This window comes from Emys orbicularis, chromosome 1 (genome assembly GCF_028017835.1).
Source record: "Emys orbicularis isolate rEmyOrb1 chromosome 1, rEmyOrb1.hap1, whole genome shotgun sequence".
NCBI classification, from domain to species: Eukaryota; Metazoa; Chordata; order Testudines; family Emydidae; genus Emys; species Emys orbicularis.
Window position 1 is genome coordinate 330,479,358 of NC_088683.1, and position 21,285 is coordinate 330,500,642.

General features: G+C 42.9%; 1 protein-coding gene across 1 annotated transcript in view; it reads right to left on the reverse strand.

Moving 5' to 3' along the window:
• Positions 1-12,878: 12,878 nt before the first annotated feature.
• RNF17 (ring finger protein 17) overlaps positions 12,879-21,285 on the reverse strand; it is a 221,854-nt gene continuing 213,447 nt past the window's right edge. The window contains exons 37-39 of the mRNA XM_065420884.1: positions 15,210-15,345; positions 14,593-14,782; positions 12,879-12,977 (exon numbers count right to left, since the gene is read on the reverse strand). Of these exons, the coding sequence (XP_065276956.1) occupies positions 12,879-12,977; positions 14,593-14,782; positions 15,210-15,345 (425 nt within the window). The remainder of the gene's footprint in view (positions 12,978-14,592; positions 14,783-15,209; positions 15,346-21,285) is intronic.

Sequence of the window (21,285 nt, forward strand, 5' to 3'; positions counted from 1 at the left end):
AAAACATCTCCAAGACCTCATTACTGGAAGGTAAGTAACCTCTCCTTCAAGTATTTCCCTTATGGGGGCTCCACTGTAGGAACCTCCCAAGCGTAACTCAGTGAGGTGAGGGGTGCCGAAGAGGTAAGTCCAGGTCACTTTAATGTGATGTCTCTGGAAGCAGGTAAGATGATATAATACTTGGCAAAGATATGGATAGAAGACAAAGTAGCAGTCCAATGTCCTTCAGTAGTGCTGTAGCTGTGGACTGAACACTAGTGCAGGGGTCAGCAATCTTTCAGAAGTGGTGTGCCGGGTCTTCATTTATTCACTCTGATTTAAAGTTTCACGTGCCAGTAATACATGAACGTTTTTAGAAGGTCTCTTTCTATAAGTCTATAATATATAACTAAACTAGTGTTGTATGTTGTCATAAACAGATAGTTAAGGGTTAATGCCTCTTTTACCTGTAAAGGGTTAAGAAGTTCACCTAGCCTAGCTGACACCTGACCAGAGGAACCAATGGGGGGACAAAATGTTTCAAAAGGAAGGAGGGAAGTTTCCTTTGTCTGGGTCAGTTTTAGTTTTGGCCAAAGTGGAAAAGATCAAGGAATCAGCTTCTTATCAGAGTAGTGAGTATTAGAAAAGGAATAAATAGGTTTTGTTTATTTTCTTTTTGTAACTTGTCTTGTGCAGTTAGGGAATAATCAAATTGGGTATTCTTTTGTGTAACTAAGTTTTGCCCAGGGAAACATCCTCTGTGTTTTGAATCTGTTGTCTGTGAGAGTAGCTGGTATGCTAATCTCTCCCAGAGGTTTGTCTTTCACCTTTCTTTTCTTTAATTAAAAGCCTTCTTTTTAAAAACCTGATTAATTTTTCCCTGTTTTTAAGATCCAAGGGGATTGGGTCTGGATTCACCAGGAATTGGTGGGGGGAAAAAGGAGGGATAGTTAAATTTTCCTTGTGTTAAGATCCAAGGGGTTTGAATCGGTGTTCACCAGGGACTTGGTGGAGGAGTCTCTCAAGGCTACCTAGGGAGGGAAAGGTTTTGGGGGGGAAGACCGAGTTTCCCAAATGACTCATAAATCATTTGGGTGGTGGCAGCCAGACCAGATCTAAGCTGTTAATTGAGCTTAGGGGTTCACATGCAGGTCCCCATATCTGTACTCTAAAGTGGGGGTGAAACCTATAACATATGTAAAGTAAATAAGGTTTTTAAAATGTTTAAGAAGCTTCATTTAAAATTTAAATTAAAATGCAGAGCCCCTGGACTGGTGGCCAGCACCCGGGTGTGAGTGTGCCACTGAAAATCAGCTTGCGTACCACCTTTGGCACACATACCATAGGTTGCTTACTCCTGCACTAGTGGAATGTGCTGTTACTCAGGAGGGGTTGCACCGTTGCATTTTCATAGCAGGTCAAGATGCAACCTGAAACCCACTTAGACAATCTTAGTGTGGAAATTGATTGGTCCTTCATCCTATCTGCAATCGATTCAAGTAGCCTACGAGAGACTACTTGTCTCTGTCCAGTTAGAAACCTAGAAAGCAAATGCCCTTCTGACATCCAGTGAATGAAAGCTTTATTCTTCTCTGGAGGCATGAAATTTTGTGCAGAAAACTGGCAGGCAAATTTCCTGGTTAATGATTTCAAGGAGACCTCTCGGAGGAAGCAACGATGGAGATATATATAGTATAACCTTGTCTCTGCAAAAGGTGGTGTATTGTGGGAGCTCCATGAGTGCTCCCAGATCACCTTGCTGAGGGGATGGTGATTAAGATCAAAATGTTGAGGGAGAGGTGGAGGGAGGAACAGGTTGCCACTGTTTCAAAGGGACTGGTTTTTTTTTTAGTGTTTAAAACCAGGCTGAGGTCCCAGGAGGGGTGTGGGGGTGATCGTGGGGGGCGGGCAAGTTGTCGAACAGGAGAAAACAAGTTGCATAGGTCCTTAAGAAATCCAGTGGCTGTAGTGTGTTCTGGCTAGGTTAGTGGAAGGATGTCTCAAATGAGCTCTATCACAGCCTGTGTTTTGAATCCCAATACATAGTCCAGGATCTTGGAAAGTGGAACTTCCAAGGCTAGAGAAGATGAGATGGAGCACCAAACTGGAAGCACTTCCACTTCTGGAGGTGACTCTTGCAAATACCAGCCTCTCTCTTGGATAAGAGAACTGACTGAATTTTAACCAGAAAGGGCAATTCCATGCTCTCAGATTCAGGGAGGAGGGGTTAGGACAGATGAGGGCCCTAAGTTGTGTGTCAATATGCCTTTGTGATCGGAAGTCCGAGGGGTGTTACCTTAGAGAGAGAGAGAGATGAGGTTTGAGTACCACACTTGTCTCAACCAAGAAGGGTGCTATGAGGATACCTCACAGTACAGCTTGAGAAGGGTCTTGAGGATTTAATGATATAGGTAGTTAAGCATAAAGAAGAGTCCAGGGTCATGGTGTTATCAGGGAAACCCCTAGAGAGTTGTGGCCATAAACTCCCTTGGAGTAGAACAGATGACATTTTTCACTGTTCGGATAGCAAAGAGGTCTACCCTAATCTGGCAGATGCTGCGGAAGCTAGTTTTGTGCTCCTCTTTGTGATCTTGCCAGAAGTGCCTGCTCAGGGAATCTGCAATTATATTCTGGAAGCCTGGCAGATAGACTGCTGCTATTTCTACCCGATGAGAGATAAACCATTTCCATAGCCTTAGTGACTTTGTGCATAAGGACAGACAGCTTGCTCCAGCTTGGCAGTTGAAGTAATACATTGCTGCTTTGTTGTCAGGCATTACCCTGAGTGACCTTATATGGCATGAAGGAAGCATATCATACTGCTCTTAGCTTCAGTATAGTGATATTGAATGCAGATTCCTGTGCTGACCATTGGCCCTGTGCTGGCTATTGGTAGGTGGGCTCTCCATCCCAACAGATGCATGTGTTATGCCTTTGAAGGTGCTGGATGCAAAAATGGGACTCCAACACAGACCCTCCATGGGTCTTTCCACCATCTAAGAATCCAACACCTTCCAAGCACTCTGATGCATTTGGACAGGCTCTGTGTGTTTGGCTATATGCTGTTTTTATCCATGTCTGGAGGCATCTAAAGTGCCTCCTTGTGTAAGTAGTCACATACATGGAGGCTGACATGACTCAGACCTGTGGACAAGTCCTCTCTATTTGTGGACTGCACTGTAATGTTGAAATTAGGTTGGATTGGGTGGAGAATTTCTCTTTGGGCTGGTAGGCTCTTGGAGTCCAGAGTAGCTCCTACAAAGTCTATTCCCTGTACTGCAGCTAGTATGGATTTTTGTGTGTGGTTGATGTGAAGGGCCAGAGATTGGAATACTGTTAATGCTCTAGGTGTTGCCAACTGGACTTCTTGGGGCAACCAGCCTCTGAGAAGCCATCCAAACATGGGAACACTGAATTTGAGGCAAGCTATCACCACAGAGAATTTTTGTGAACACCCTGGGGGACCAGGAGAGTCTAAAAGGGAAAAACTCAATATTGACTGTGCTCTCCCCATAGTACAAATCTTAGGAAACATTTGTGGGAGGGGTGGATGGCTATGTGAAAGTAGGTGTCCTTAAGGACAAGTACAACAACCCAGTCTCCTGGATCTAAGGATGGAATTAGGGTAGCTAATGTCACCATTTTGAAGTGCTGTGCTAGGACAGTTATTTTAAGTCAAGGATTGGTCTGCATCTTTCTTAGGAACAAGGAAATAATTGGAATTGAACTCTCTTCTGATGACTCTGGTCGGGCTGGTTCTATTGCTCCCAGAAGAAGAGTCAACTTGTTTTAAGTGTTCCTCATGAGAAGGATGAAGGGTAGGGATCGAGGGAGGAATAGGAATGGAAGTGGATCGTGTAGCTTCATTTGAAAACCTCCAGTATCCATTTGTCTGAGGTAATGTGCTCCTAGACAGGTAGGTAGTGTGATAGTCTTCAAAGGGGAGGGGGTAGTTGCACAAAAGATGATCCACTGGAGTGAATTACTTTATGCCGTCAAAAGTGCCTCTTAGAAGGAGGGGCTAATTGGGTATAAGTATGGCTGGGAGATAACTGTTTTTGTAGGCTCCTGCTGCTTAGAGAAAGTGTGCTGATGGTATTGGAATGATCTCTAACTTTGAGCAGCTTGGGATCTACTAAAATGCCTTTTCATTACAGGCACATACATCCCCAGTGATTACAACACTGCTCTGGTGTCTGAGTATGTGGAGAGAGGAGTCTTATGTTCACCGAAGAACATAGGCCCTTCAAACACAAGGTCTTCCACTGTTTTGAATCTTTCTTGGAAGACCTGAGGACTGGAGCTGGATATTCTTCTCGTGGCCATGGACCTGGAGGCTGTGTCAGCAGTATCTTGGGCAATTTACAGGGAGGCTTTCATAACCAACTGTCTTTCAGCAGTGATAGATTGAAACTGATCTTTCTGGTCTTGTGGCAGGTGTCCAATAAAATGTAATTTGGAGTATGTGTTAATCATATTTTGCCACCAAGGCCTGGTAGTTGGCAATATGAAATTGGCAAGCAGCTGAGAAGCTCTTCCTTCCCGGCTAGTCCAGCTGTTTAGATTCTGTGTCAGATAGAGACAGTCCTGAGCAAGCTTGATGGTTCCTCTCATTAGTTGCATCCACTATAAGGGAATTGGGATTACAGGGGGATTAGTAGCACTCTATTCCTTTCAGCAAGATGTAGTATTTCACTGCCGGGTATGTATGGAAGATAAAGCCTCAGTGATTGTTAGGGTAATCCTTCCCTGAGGATTGATGTTCCAGATGTCCACCAAGGAATGTTTCAACTTTGGACTTCCTCTAGTGGGATCTGAAGTCAGTCTGCTAGCCTTTTCATGATGTCCTGGTAAGGTCTTAAAATCATCAGAGATGAACAGGACTTTACAGATGGAGGTGAGATCTCCTTGGCATGAGACTCTTGCTCCTCTTGTATATCATCTGGTAGGAGAAGTGGGTGGTACCACTGTGCATGGTACCACACGATGGTCTATAGGTGCCACTGGTGGGTACCAATGCTTTCTCTTAGGCAGTGCTGGAGCTGGTCACCATTGGTCCCAGTGGAGGGAGATCAGGGATGGGACCCCATGATCAATCTCTGGACCTCCAGTAACTGATAGGTTCTCTAGGATCTCATGGGGATAGGTTACTGGGGGGATGCCTGTACAAAGATCTCAGAGGAATCTTCCCACGAACTAAGGTGTATGTGTGACAGGTTGCCTCCCTTAGAATGCCACCTGATTTGCTGAGCCTGCCTGTTGTGCCAGCCTGGACACCCTGTCTTGCTGAGCCAGGCTATTAAGCTGCTTCCACCGCACACACAGGCAGGGCCACACTCAACTGCAGAATGAAAAAGACAGAGATCAGTTCAGGGAAGGCTCATCTTAAGGACTTGCCCCAGCACTCAGGTGTCCACCTCCCTTGGAATGCAGACCCAAAGGTATATTATGAAATCTGCCTCGTCCCTCAATGTGGAGGAATGTATGCACAGCCTCTTATCCCCCCCAATTATGAGTAGCACAAACTGGGTTATATTATAAACAAGAAATAAGTTTAACTACAAAAGGTGGATTTTAAGTGAATATAAGAGATAACAGACAACAAATTAGATTACTAAGGCTAGGTCTACACTGCAGCGGGGGTCCGACCTAAGATACGCAACTTCAGCTACGTGAATACCGTAGCTGAAGTTGCGTATTTTAGGTCGGCTTACCTAGCGGTGAGGACGCGGGAAAGTCGACCGCTGCCGCGCTGCCGCTGACTCCGCTGCCGCCTCCTGCCGAGGTGGATTTCCGGAGTCGACGGCAGAGCGATCAGGGATCGATTTTACCGCGTCTTCACTAGACGCGGTAAGTCGATCCCCGAAAAACCGATTGCTACCCGCTGGATCAGCGGGTAGTGAAGACAAAGCCTAAGCAAATCAAAATATGCAAGCTAAGCTTGTTTCACTAAAGAAATTGGTTACAAATACTAATTTCTTACCCTAGATATCGTTGCAGGCAGATTACAGAAAGTCTTGAAAGGCAGCTCCACTGGTCTCCAGCTTGAGACCTTAGGTATTACTACAAGCTGGATGCCCTTCCAGCTTGGCCTCAACCCTTCTCCCCCCGGTTCAGTTCTTGCTTCCAGGTGTTTTTCAGTGTCTCTTTGGGTGGGGAGGCAGAGAACCATGATTGTCATTCCCCTGCTTTATACAGCTCTTGTGTGCAGTGGGAACCCTTTGTCTCCCAGTGGAAGAACACGGGCATTCCAAGGGGTGGGTCCAGTACCATATGACTCAGACCCATGTCTCTGCAGGGCTGTGGCAGCCATTACTTGTAGGCTGGCTGAAGCATCCACAGGAAGACTAATCTTTTTCACATTCCATTGTCTTTGCTAATGGCCCATTAGCCCTGTCTGGCTTTTCCATTGTTGTACCTGAAGGGCTGGTTGGGGGTGATACCTTAAGTAACACATTTGAAATAGATATACAGTCAATATTCCTAACTTCATATACAGAAATTATACAGGCATTCAAATTGGATAATCACACTCAGTAAACCATAACCTTTCCAATGATATTTTACATGCACTATCTTGCATAAAGTATATCTCAGTTATGTCATTAATTTCACTCCATATTCTTCATGAAAATACGTTTAAAACATCACACTATGGAAGGGCCTTTCAATGTCCTAACTGGTACCAAAGACTAGAGACAAACAAATTGTAACTTGTTGCTTTTGTATTGGTACTGGGGAGGTAGATCTTCCCTAGTGACTCAAGTTCATCAGAGATAATAAGATCCTCTCACAAAAGGAACCTGGAAGGAGGTGGAGGGTTCTGATAGCTTTCAAATGAAGTTTGGGTCAGTGCTGCACGGTGAGATAGAGGCTGTCATGGTACTGTGGTGATCATAAAGTCCTCTCCCCTTTCAGAGGTATGGTGAGATACTGGTACTGGAACACGGATAGTAGCCCTGTGTGTCTTGCAATGACACATTGTGTCAGATGGTGCTGCTGCGGTAGTTGCTCTGGGAGTGGGAGCTATGTCCAAACTTGATTTCTTCTGCAATATGGACACCTCAGTACTGGAGTCGGTTATAATAATAATATGTGGAGATATACCTATCTCATAGAACTTGAAGGGACCTTGAAGGTCATCGAGTCCAGTCCCCTGCCTTCTCTAGCAGGACCAAGTATCATAGAATATCAGGGTTGGAAGGGACTTCAGGAGGTCATCTAGTCCAACCCCCTGCTCAAAGCAGGACCAATTCCCAACTAAATCATCCCAGCCAGGGCTTTGTCAAGCCTGACCTTAAAAACCTCTAAGGAAGGAGATTCCACCACCTCCCTAGGTAACCCATTCCAGTGCTTCACCACCCTCCTAGTGAAAAAAAGTTTTTCCTAATATCCAACCTAAACCTCCCCAACTTGAGACCATTACTCCTTGTTCTGTCATCAAGTACCACTGAGAACAGCCTAGATCCATCCTCTTTGGAACCCCCCTTCAGGTAGTTGAAAGCAGCTATCAAATCCCCCCTCATTCTTCTCTTCTGCAGACTAAACAATCCCAGTTCCCTCAGCCTCTCCTCATGTGCTCCAGCCCCCTAATCATTTTTGTTGCCCTCCGCTGGACTCTTTCCAATTTTTCCACATCCTTCTTGTAGTGTGGGGCCCACAACTGGACACAGTACTCCAGATGAGGCCTCACCAATGCAGAATAGAGGGGAATGATCACGTCCCTCGATCTGCTGGCAATGCCCCTACTTATACAGCCCAAAATGTACTGTCCTAGACTCTTTTTTTTTTTTGCCCCAGATCCCTAAATGGCCCCCTCAAGGATTGAACTCACAACCCTGAGTTTAGCAGGCCAATGCTCAAACCACTGAGCTATCCCTCCCCCCAGTTGGAGCCTCTACTGTACCCATAAAGAGATAAGGTCTCCTGACAATGATCATCCCATCAGATTCAGTCCCTTTTCTTTGTTTCCTTGAGTGGAGAGGTATTTCCCTTTTTCTTATTGGCTAGTGCTGCAGATGAAGTAGCAACTGGGACCAAGGCAGCCTGTGCTGTAGAGGCCACTGTATAGGAGCTTAAGTCTAGTCTCTCTTTCTCTTGGATTTGCCATTGAAATCCAGACCGACCCTGTGATTTCCCCCAAACACTGCAGGCAACTAGAGTGTTCGTCACTGTGGGGAAAGAACCTGTGTAAGTGTCACAGATCTTATAGCCCAAGGTCTTGGGCATGACAAAGTGTGCTTTGACATAAAAGATCAAAGAAAGGGGAGGGGAAGGAGGACCCCAACCAGTACAGTGCTAAATAAAGATGTAAACTGAAATAGTAGGGTTTTTTTTCTAAGCCCAATAAAGAATTCAAAGTGAAGGTGAGAAGCTGAATACAGTAGAAGGAACTGAGGTGCAGTGGGTTCACATCTCCCTTTATGCCCTTGTTCTGAGCATAAGGTGCTGCTCTGCATAGGCATGCTCCTACAGACACTACTTTGCAGTCTCCGACTGAGATCACAAGGGTGTGCACAAAGTGTACAGTGGACCACCCCTACTGACATACTCCAAAAAAACTTTTTCCTTAACTTCCCTTTTATTACAGCAGCTCCTCTCCAGTAAATAGTAAAGTTACATAGAGACATGATAGATGCTGCTGTGATTCTTCTACATAATGAAGTAGCTTTCACTCTCAAATATTGTGACTGAAGATTGTAGAGTACAGTGATAATCCGAAACAATATAATATCAAAGTCAAAGATGGAAGAAAAGCACATGATCACACCACAGGAGTGTGGGCTTCAACAGCTGAACTAGTTCCATAACCTCCCTGCCTCAATTTCTCCATCTGTAAAGTGGGGGGCAATTCTTCTGCTTATAGCAGTGATAAGATGTAGTGCTTAACTGGTTGGTATTAAATATAAAACAACTCCTATGCAGTATGAGACAGTTCCTTCCCCTGTATGCCTGTTGTGCTGACTTGGGCCTTTCTAAGAAAACATGTTAACTGGATAAACAGTAGCAGTTCCCTCTACCACCTTGAAGGAGTTAAGATTTTGCTAGGAGCTAGTAGACATTGGAAAATGTTAAATTTTAGAAACAGTCACAGATGATAGTAAAAAAAAAAAAAAAAATACTGAGGTAACTAGATCAAACACTATGAATTCTGCCCATCATATAGCAATTGTTCCATGGGTGCTGGGCCACTTCACCACCATGAAAATGTTATCAAGCAAGACATTAAGTTTTCACTACATTATACCTTTCTTCCTTAAAAGAAAGCCCAACAAACTATGACATCAGTAATTACGAGGTGAGAAAATGGCAGTTTAGCAAAAACAGACTCAAGCCATTGGAACGGGTGGTTATAGTCAGGTAGCAAGGCCTATACAGTAGGCACTGGAAAGTTTATGGCACATTCAAATTGGACACTTCAAAGAATAAGACTCAAGAGATTCAGGCGCTAGTATTTAAAAGAATGTATTAAATGGAACAATCAAACTTACCAGGAGTCTGTAATTGAACAGTGTTCTAAGAATAATGCAGGATCTGCTAGAAGTCCACCAAAATAACTAGTTAAGCAGAGTTTTCCTTCAAAATAAGGTGGCATTAAAATAAGCATTTTAAAATGGGCAAACAAGGGAGAAAAAGAAATAAGATGTAATTCACTATGCTACATTAACAAAATAGACAAAGTACACCAGAAAGGACATTGTAAAAGCAGAGGCAGAAGAGCTAAATCCAGAAAGGGATTTGGGTGCCCAGTGTTATGACACCTAACTTTTAGGTGCCCTGTTGTCCAGTGGAATCCTCAGCCCAACGTAAGTGTCCGGGCTCCTCATACAATGCATGGGGTGAGTTAGGCACTTAAGAATGGGATTCACAGAAGCCAGCATGCTGAGTGGGGAGCTGCTTGAGGCTCCCCCCTTCAAGGGAGTCAGGTGCCTATCTCTGCTTGAGGATTCACAGCTGTGAACCTCTTCTTGGAGTTGGGGCTAACCTGATACACATGCCTTTCTCAAAAAGTAGACACCCTCCCATCCCCTTCTAGCTACAGCAGTTAGGCACTCAGTTCAGAGATAGGGGACCTGTTTCAAGGTCCCTCCCCCCCCCCTGCTTGATTTGGAGCAGGGACATGCACTTGGGTCTCCCATATCCCACATGACTGCCCTAACCACCAGCTATAGTCTCTTTCTCTCTGGCTCAATTAATATTTATACAAAGTGGAACAGCTTCCACAGGGGACAGACAAAGACCCATCTGTGAATATCCCATAGCCTGTGGGGGGGTTAGGGCACTCAACTGGGATGTGGGAGGTCCAAGTTCCTGCTCTAAATCAAGCATACTGGGAATTTGAAAACAGGTCTCCCACCTCCCAGTAGAGTGCCCTAATCACTCTTGGGTATTCTAACTAACACACACACACACACACCCCACCCATCTGGATGGCCCCAGCTCTCTTTTGTGGGAAGTGCGATCTGGTTAATGTGCTGAATCACTGGATGCAGCCCTGCACCTGAAAATTGGGAAAGACCTAGTTTGTGAATTTTGCTGGGTCTTAGGCATGAGCTAGGGGGTCAAGCAGCTCGGCTGGGTCAGAACTTAAGTGGTTTTGAACATGCTCATTCGTGGGAATTTAGGCCCCTACAGGCTTAGGGAGCAGCTGAGTGGAGTTCTGAGGATCATCTGGGCACCTAACTGTTGGACTTAGGTTCCTAAATTCCTGTGTAGATCTAACCCAATTCCTCTTTACTCCTGTCTGCTGAGAGAGGAATTGGAGCGTGCATTTAAGCTCTTCAATACACATGGCCCATAGATAAGTCTTTACTAAACACCCAAAATACTGGTATGATGAGAGCATGTTCTATAAGGAGAAATGAAAAGCTTGCTACAGTAGGTACTAAGAACAGAGAACAGTTTATAAATGCTAGATATTTCCAGGTGGTTACTAAGTCATTAAAAATCTGAATCATGCTGTAAGACAATGAAAAATATGCCCAGAAAAGCTGAACAACTTTGGGAGACGTTGCTCTAAAGAAGGACTATGGTAACCCTCGAGACTACTACGTTAGAACTAGGTGAGCAATCTTGAGAGCCATAAATAAGCCATTTCATATATGAGACATAATGTGCTAACATTAATTACTTCAAACACTCTTAGGTCACTATCAGTTTGTTCCTTTATGTTCCCCTCTCATTTGATAAGGAGCTAGAAGGCAGTTCTTTGATAAGACAATTGAGCTTATCCATCTCATTGCCTCCCATCCTTCTGTGACAAATCCATAAAGGGAGTACCATTTTTCCTATCCCAAGATTGTCAGAACAGAAATCAGACTCTGTACTACTTCACGGCAGGAAGCAGTAGTGTGGATCATTCATGTGTGCCTCAATCTTTATGTTCTGCCTCATGTACAGACAGAGTAATAAAGTGAAAATGTCAAGATCCCCAAACTGCAATCCTGTCCTTGATGCTGGACCTGTCATTTCGCTTTGGAGCTTTGAAACCCACACTCCTCAGTTGATATAAATGAGGTAACCCACAACTTACTGCCTTGTACAAGTATGAAGGAAAAGCATCCACAAATTAAACAAAAGCGTTTTCTTTCCGATGCAAGATAAAAAAAACAAATATTTATTTTAACATTCTTCTTCTTCTTCCATATTTATGAAAACAGCTCTAACATTCTTCTTCTTCTTCTTCCATATTTATGAAAACAGCTCTGAACAAAAAACCACACCTGAGTATTTCAGGCATTCCACACAATTACACAATTACTGTATGTAGAAAGAACAAGATGAGGCAAATTAACATGCCAGAACAAAATTAAAAAACAAAACCAAAAACCACCTTTCCTCTTCGGATACTGTAGTCATCATCAAAAGCTCTCTATATAGTATACCTGGAAACACAAAAACTAGTGTCAAATTTAGATAATAAAACAGCTTCTTCCTCCTTATCTGGTAGGCTCCTTAACTAAGGAGTCTAAACTACTAGCAGGTACAGAAAGAACAGTCCATACTGCCTCATTAATACATTGTGTACTGGTGTAGATTCCCCCTGCTTTCACTAATTACTATAAAAGTAATCATAGGACAACATATTACAATATATAAGACTATAAAGACAAGAATGACTGGTTTAGTCACCATAATTAACCAGTGAAGCAAACTAACAAGCAAAGAAAGACTGTAATAGGAAATATACCACCATGCACCAAGGCATATCATGTAACAAGATTTTGAAATGAATGTTTTATCTATCTATGTTTAATAGAAAAAGTATCTTACTAGCTATGGGGAAAAAAGTCTGCCCAGAATATGGGAGCTGAAGAGGTTCTAGTGGAGGAAGCAGCTTGGTTCTTGCAGATGCAACCTGTCACTACTGTTTGTATAGAGAATACTGTAATATTGCCAGTCAGTTGCAATTTCACCTTTTTCTTCAGTGATTATCTGGATTACAAGCAGGCTATAAAAGTCTCTCTTCCCTCTGTACGCTGGTTGAACTTAATTGCTTGTTCCAGTCCTTGTTGGCTCTCAAACTAGACCCTAAACTTCAGGTCAGGTTTAAGCAAACAGACAAGGATTTGCTCCTCAAAAGAACCAAGAGCTGCTTTTGACTGTGTGAAAGCAGGCAGTACGGACTGTGGAGCTAGCATCTGATCACAAGAATATACAGTTGTCCTGCAGTGGATTTTTTTCTATATTATATGCATTTTGTTTACATATTTATTATAAAATAACTATTTGTCATTTACATTAACACCCAAAAGGTATAAAAAAACGCTAGTTCTGGTCAGATGATTATTTAAAAAAAACAACAGTTGAGCCCATGGCCTAATAAATATTAGATTTTAAAAATCTTACTTTTTGTAATTGCCTAATGTGACACTTCAAGTTTACTGTACTTACATACGTCACTGATCTAAGTCTGCTAATCCCATTTCTACCAGCTTCATGTGAACTAAGCATCGTTCATCTTCATACAAAAACACAGTGTTCTCTGGAGACTGAGTCTGGAAATCGGAAATTTTCAGTAGTACAGAAAGATCTGTTTCAAGTAGTAAGAGTTGACTGAATGCTGCAATTATTCTTCTACATCTATACCGCAGTAATGTCTAGAGGCCAACCAGGCTGGAGCTCTATTGGGCTAGGTACTGTACATATGGAAAAGGGCAGTCCCTGTCCCAAACAACTTATAGTCTAAAAGACAAGACACACCAGGTGGATGAGATAAACAAGAAGGCTGGGGTAGAAAAGACAGTTGCAAAAATAAGTGAATCATTAGTTTAATTCCATTACGTAGAAAAAAAATGGCAATGATGCTAAACTTAAAATTTGATGATAGGAATTAAACAAAAAAGGAAAAAAAACCTTAGTTATCTGATCTGTTAATTTGAGAGTGAACATAAAATAGTGAAGAATATTACAGTACTGCGTGAACTAAGCCTGATCTCTATTACAAGTTTTTTTTAAAGTCAATGTAAGTTTTCACTTTGCGTATATGATGAAAGTTACAATGTTTTGGAAGGAAATTTTTTAGGTAAATGTTAGACTGAGGATAACGACTGTAGAACACAAATGGCCATTCGGAAATTAAAATTTGTTGTTTTATGTTAAATAGCATATTCCCACATAAAATTGTTAACTGATAGTAGTAAGGTTCCTTCAGTGATTAATGCAACCTGTAGCCAAACTACCCAGTAAGAACTTTTTTTTTTTTAAACCACTTGACATTAAAAATACTGAAGTAACTTGAGGCGGTTTTATACAAATATTCCATTATCTTTAGATTTCAGAAAATTGGTTAATCACAATGTTAACAGTTTACAAACATCCCAAACTCAGATCCACAAGGCATACAAGTTTTCAATAAATAGAGTAGCCAGAATTCAGAGCGTGTTGAAGGTAAGTGGAAGACACAAAGAGAAGGGGGCAGGTGGAGGAGGCAGACAGGAGGGAAAAAGATTGAAAGTAACATGTGGGAGGGCTGCATGAGTTTGCATGTGTCAGTGGCTATCCAATGGATAGGGACAGAGAATAAAATGATTGACGGAGAGGCAGCTCGAACACCCCCCAAAAACCTAGATTTTTATTATGCACTTCCTTGACCTTCCCATCAAAGTGACCCCTACAATCCCCTGTGATAAGTGTGTCACATTTTCACTTTGAATATCTGGGTACCTTAACAGGAGAACGAGAAGGAATGTTAGGGCACAGCGGAAAGACAAGGAGAAGTGGGGGAGGGAGGGAAGGAGGCAGTACATTTTTAGTACTTATAGACCTATTGTTTATTTTGGGCACTGGACACCGCTAACCCAAATGGAAATGTGAAGCATAAAAGCAAGGATGATAGTTTCTAGTGGAGGAGTAATAAAGGAGGTTAAAATCATGCAGGCAGGAGGGCTTGGGAAGTGGGCTGTCTGTAATACAGTGAAGAAAACTCCTATGCACTTGATCCTCTGCCTTTAATGTTGTGATGCTTCTGAAAAAATGTTTTTGAGTCTAATTTTTTTAAACCAAAGAACAAGATTCACAATAAATCTTGTATAAGGTTCAGACATTTCATTGAAAATGTTAAAAACCAAGATAACTCATGTTTGGCAGGAACTAAAAGGAAAAAAAACTTACCACTGTGGAAGCATAGAGCTTTTTGCCTTGAAGACAGTCCATCATGGCCCATAATGCTTGCATGCTCCATTCAGGGCAATATGGAATTCTCTTTTTTTCTGTATCATATAAAGGAGGTTTAAATCCAGCCAACAGAACTTTTACTGCTTGAACAGGATATTGCATAAGGCGAGAAGGAATCTGACGTAATCTAAATCAAAATGAAAATCCTTGTCTAAAAATATGCAAGACAACAATGCAATAGTTAATCACTACCTAGAACTAAAATATGTTAATGAGGGATAGCTCAATGATTAGGGAACTAGCCTAGGATTTGGGAGACCTGGGTCCAAGTCCCTGCTCTGCCACTGACTTCCTGTGTAACATCAGGCAAGTCATAAAGCCTCTCTGAGCATTAGTTTCCCATCTATAAAAAGGGGATAGTAGTACTGCCCTACCTCACAGGGGCGTTGGGAGGGAGGTGCTCAGATACTAAGGAATGGGGTCTGGCCATATAAGTACCTAAGGCAGACAGGAACAGTTTTAGCTTGCACCTGTACTTCTACTTAAAAAAACAAAAACAAAAAAAAACTAGATCTTGATAAATTTAAGTTTAAAAAACTGAATTATGCACTTACCTGCTTGTTGGTAATTTTTCAGATGATCCATAGTCAACAAATTCAACCAAAATATTAACAGGGTCAAATTCTTTAATAGAGAGTAGTTTTGCTCTATACCACAAGCCATCACTGTATTCTGCCAGGCAAGGCATTTCTGTAAGAAGGAAAAAGCACGCTATTTAATCCAAAATTTAGCACATACGCTATCAGGGCTGTAAAACATTTTGTATTATACTATCAAGTTTTATTTTCTGTCCTCTAATTCATGTTTTTTTTAAATAGAATCCATAATTTTTTAAAAAAACACACAGTAACTGAAAAAAAATTAAATGAATTTAGAAAGGAATGGTTACTTACCTTATAGCAAGTGAAGGCTACTTACTTGTAACGGGAGTTCTTTGAGATGGACTCTGCATAATTAATCATGGGATGCACTGCAGGAACAGTTCACTAAGAGACTGACCTACACAGGTCACAGCAGAGAGGCAGGTGGCAGCAGAAGGTAATTGACGGGCGGCTGGCAAAAGTGGCAAGCAGTTGGCTGGCAGGATAGCCAGGCAACAAGGAACAGCAGACTGGCAGGGCGGCCAGGAACCACAGGTGGCGGCACGGCCAGGCGGTGAGGAACCGAGGCTGGCAGGGCAGCCAGTGGAGAGGAACTGTGGCTGGCGGGGTGGCCAGCCAGAGCAAGTGCTCAGATGAAGGAGCAAGCAGGTTGCCTTCTTCCCTGGGTGGGAGGTAAACTCACACAGATGCACCTCTGAACCCTGGGTCCTCACTGACCAAGGACAACCACTGTGAATGGCGTATGGTGAGGGAGCAGAGGGGAGCACAGCAAAGGGACTTTTGGTTGTAGAACTCAAGAACATGAGGCAGAAGGCTCTGCTCCACGCACTCTGGGGTGGGTGTTCTGCTCAGAGTTTTATGTTTATGAATCCTGCTTGTGGCATTTTCCCTAATGGATGTTGCGTGACTTCCCTCCTTTCATTAAAAGTTTATTTTCTACACTCAGACTCTGTGCTTGCAAAAGGGGAAGTGTTACCTCTCAGAGGCGCCCAGGGGTGGTATGTAATTTTCCCAGGTTACTGGGTGGAGGCTCAAGCCAGTTCTGTGCTGTATTGTTGAAAAGAAACCCCTAGATATTGAACCCGGCCCTGGTTGCTGCCGGCTTCACCTGGCAGAAGGGTTACATGTACGTCTGACGTGTCACAGTTGCTTAGACAGCCGTGCAGTGCCCCACATGGCTGGGGCTTCCACTGTCAGCCCAGGGCAGGCTGGGACTCCTGCTGTCCCCTTTAGCCCCTTTCCCTGACTCCAGGTGTGCACAGCCCTGTTGCATGAGTTCAAGCCGCCCAGGGCTGACAGTTGAAGCTCTTAAAAAGCACACAGCTCGCGCCTCCCTTGACACATTTCCGTGCGCCCCAAGTTTGAGAACTGCTGAGTTAAGGCAATAATGCAATGAGCCTACAAATCTCAAGGCCTGTAAAAAAAATCTTAGCTAAACTAATTAAGGCATAAGCCCCAAAAAGCCTTATTGTAAGTATAACCAAGAGTGATCTTAAAAGATCATAAGTTAGCACAACATAAACTGCCACAAAGACTAAACTGCTGGTAGGTAACCACAAGTTGCTATTTATAGCAGCTTGGAATATTTTTAGTTCAGGAAGTCAGCAGATCTCTGACCACAAGAATGCCATGGTCATTGATGCATACGCTAATAAGCTTGAGGTAAAAGGATGAATAACCTATGGGAGAAGAGCATCCCAGCATTAGTAGGGTGAGGAAATACAAATAAGGGGCGAACCCCCTACTGAACATGCATTAGGCATAGTGGCCTCAGCATCACACATTATAAAAGTTGTATCCCAGTCTGTGTGCTTTGGGAGGGAGAGACGAAGTCCCTGGGAGATGCCAAGATGATGATGGTGATGAATAAGATAACTCAGACTTTGAGGCCAGAAGGGACCATCATGATCATCTAGTACAGGGTTTCTCAACCCGTGGGTCAGGACCAATGACTCCAGAGAGCAAGTTTGAAAAATCAGGATGGGGGCGGAGGGTAATAGGAACCTGTATAAGACGAAGCTCTGAATATCGCGACTGTCCCTATAAAATCAGGACATCTGGTCACTCTAGTCAGAACCCAAAATTGGGTCACCAGAATGTTTCAAAGGGTCACACGGCAGCTCCTGTGACTTCTGTCTCACAGGGCTGGCTGGGCTTGCCTACCCGGCTCCAGGCACTGTGATCTCTGGAGTCCCAGCACCACTCAGGTTTGGCCCAGCCATCATGATGATGGGAGTCCGGTTAGGCTAAATTTGAATGAGTGTCACTGCAACTCCATGAGCTAGGTCACAACACCACTCACAAATTTGGTGCAGTTGGGGGGAGGGCAAACTGGAGCAGCACTGCAACCCCCGTGGTTGCAATACCCTGAGCTGAGAGCCAAGACCAGCCAACTCTACAGCACAGGAGCTGCAGGAGCCACCACTGTGGGGTGAGTGCTGGGCAGGACACCCTCCTCCCACCCCCCGGGAGGCAGGACCTGACCAAAACCACCCAGGGACTCCACCCCCAGACTATTTACTGGGTCGCGACAGGTCATAAACAGTTACAAATGGGTCCTGAGCCAAAAAAGTTTGAGAACCACTGATCTAGTTTGACCTCCTGCACATCACAGGCCACAAAACCTCACTCACCCCCTCCTGTAATAGACTCATAACCTCTGGCTGGGTTACTGAAGTCCTCAAATCACAATTTAAAGACAAAGTTACAGAGAATCCACCATTTATTCTAGTTTAAAACAGCAACTGACCTGTGCGCCATGCTGCAGAAGAAGGTGAAACCCCCCCATGGTCTCTGCCAATCTGACCTGAGGAAAAATTCCTTCTTGACCCCAAATATGGTGATCACTTGAACCCTGAGCATGTCGGCAAGCCCACCAGCCAGACACCTGGGAAAGCATTCTCTGTAGTAACTCAGAGCCCTGCCCATCTAGTGCCCCATCTCTGGCCACTGGGGAGTTTTGCTATTAGCAGTCACAGATGGGCCACAAGCCATTGTAGGCAATCTCATCATACCATCCCCTCCATAAAACTTATCAAGCTCAGTCTTGTAACAAATTTAAGTTTTTTGCCCCCACTGCTCCCCTTTGGAGGCTATTCCCAAAAACTTTGTTCCTCTGATGGGTCAGAAACCTTCATCTAATTTCAAGCCTCAACTTGTTGATGGCCAGTTTATATCCATTTGTTCTTGTGTCCACATTGTCACTGAACTTAAAAAACTCCTTCTCCCTCCCTGGTATTTATCCCTGTGACGTACTTGTAGAGAGCAATCGTATCTCCGCTCAGCTTTCGTTTGGTTTGGCTAATCAAGCCAAGCTCCTTGGTAGGTTTTCCATTCCTCTGATCATCCCAGTACCCCTTCTCTGCACCTGTTCCAGTTTGAATTCATCTTTCTTAAACATGGGAGACCAGAAATGTGCATAGTATTCCAGATGAGGTTTCACCAGTGCCTCGTATAATGGCAATAACACTTCACTCTCTCTACTGGAAATACATACCCTGATGCATCCTAGGATTTCAGGTTGTTTTGCAAGAGATGGTGGAAGCATATGGATGCTCAGCTCTTTCTGTATAATCTCTACCTACTTCGTGGGGCTAGAGTGTAAGAATTTGCTAACTATATTAATAAAACTATTATAAATATAGTACGATTTCCTAAGTGTGAATGATACAACCATGCACATCAGGGCTTCCAACTGAACAGTAATTAGGTAATACTGGCCTGGTACAAGAATCTATCGAATTTCAGAGTGCTAATTGTGGAAATTAAATCAGTAACAATCAATATACAATCAATAGATCAGGCAACACTACCAAACTGAGCATCCAACCTAGATGCTAGATCTAGGGAGTAGTGTTTTGTAAATACATACAGAACTCCAAGTAGCAGCCCTACAGATCTCTCTACAACTGGATTATGTCTAAGGCATACTCCAGCAAGAGTAGAACAGATGCTAGCTTATAGCTTTTCTCTATGCACTATCTAACCCATCTAGATAATGTCTATGAAGAGACAGTGAGTCTCTTATGGTTGTCTGCATATGAAACAGAGACTAGAAATCCTAAATTCCTTGGTTCTGTTAAGATAGTAAAGCAGAGCACTTTTAGCATCCAAAGTAGCTTTAACTCACCTATATAAGCATGAGACCTAGAGAAAAATATTGGCAGATTGTTTGATTAAGGTGAAAGATACCACATGGGAAGGAAACTAGGGTTAGGGCAAAATATCACCTTATTTTTGTGAAAGACAATGGATGAAAGATCAGCCACGAGGGCATGTAGTTCATTCATCTAGCCAATGTTATGGCTATGATGAAAGCTATTCTGATAGATAGGGGAAACAGAGAACACTGCTATAGGCTCAAAGGCAGGCTTCATAAACTCAGTAAGGACTAAATTGAGATCTCATGACAGTACTGGATTCTTTATTGGTGGCTACATTTCAGCAAGTCCCGTTGTTAATTTGTTTACTGTATCATGTGTAAAGACTGGTTTATTATCTATCAATGCATGGTGGACAGCTACTACGTGAACTTTCAAAGGAGGAGAGGGAAAGTCATGAAAGCTTTAACTCAAGTACATATTCAAGAATAGATTGAACTGGTGCTACGGGTGGATTTGTAAGTTTCTCACTCATCCACTTCACAAATCTGGTCCATTTGAGATCGTAGTACTTTCTAGTTGACTGTTTTCTACTTAATCAATATTTACTGCACTTGTAATGGACAAGATTTCCCAAGGTCCATTAGAGTCTTATAGCTCATGAAGTGAGGTCTGCATGTTAAGAGGGTCTGGGTAGACATCAGCTCAACATGAGGGAAGCGTTTAAGTCAGAAAGGCTAATAACCACTGCTGTTTTGGCCCATGCTGGGACAATAAAAATTATTTTGGCTCTGTCTCTTCCTATCTTTATCCCCCTCTGGTGAAAAGGAAGGCACAGAGCAGAACTTCTACCCTAACCAGGAGAAAGATGTCTGATATGGATAGACTTTCTCTCAGCTCCTGAAAAGAACACATGACATGACACTTTGCATTTTGTATTGTTGTGAGCAAATCTTAACCCCACAGGGTAAAGATCTTGTCTATCGTGGATTTATTTAATGACCACTCATGCAGTTCCATTACATCTCTGCTCAGCTGATCTGCCAGGCTGCTGTCCTAGCCTACTAGCTGTAGAACTAAGAGATAAATGTGCTGGATACACCAATCCCACAGCACAACTGCCACCTTGCATAACTGGGAAGAATGAGCTTTCCCTCCCCATTTGCTGACTTACTACATTGCTATCACATTTTCTGTGATAATTTGCACTATATTGCTGTAGATGTGAAGTAGAAAAGAGTTGAGAGCCCAACATATTAGTCTCAATCCCATGATATTTATATAATCTCTTTTCTTGAGAATTTCAATGACCATGAACTGTCATTTTGTTCAAATTCACTTCCCATCTTCCACTATAATAATAATGGGAGATTTCAACTATCTCCATATTGACTGGATACATGTCACCTCAAGACAGGATGCAGAGATAAAGTTTATGACTGCTTCTTGGAGCAGCTAGTCACAAAAGGAGAGGCAATTCTTGATTTAGTCCTAAGTGGAGCACATGATCTGAATTTCTTGGTAATAGTGACAATAATATAATTAAATTTAACATCCCTGTGGTGGGAAAAACACCACAGCAGCCTACCACAGTAGGATTTAATTTCAGAAAAGGGAACTACACAAAAATGAGGAAATTAGTTAAACAGAAATAAAAAGGTACAGTGTCAAAAGTGAAATTCCTGCAAGCTGCATGGAAACCTTTTAAAGACACCATAATAGAGGCTCAACTTAAATGTATACCTCAAATTAAAAAACATAGTAAGAGAACCAAAGAAAAAAATGCCACCATGGCTAAACAACAAAGTAAAAGAAGCAGTGAGAGGCAAAAAGGCATCTTTTAAAAAGTGGAAATTAAATCCTATTGAGGAAAATAAAAAGTACCATAAACTCTGGCAAATGGGTTGGTGCATGGGGGAGTAGGGTCC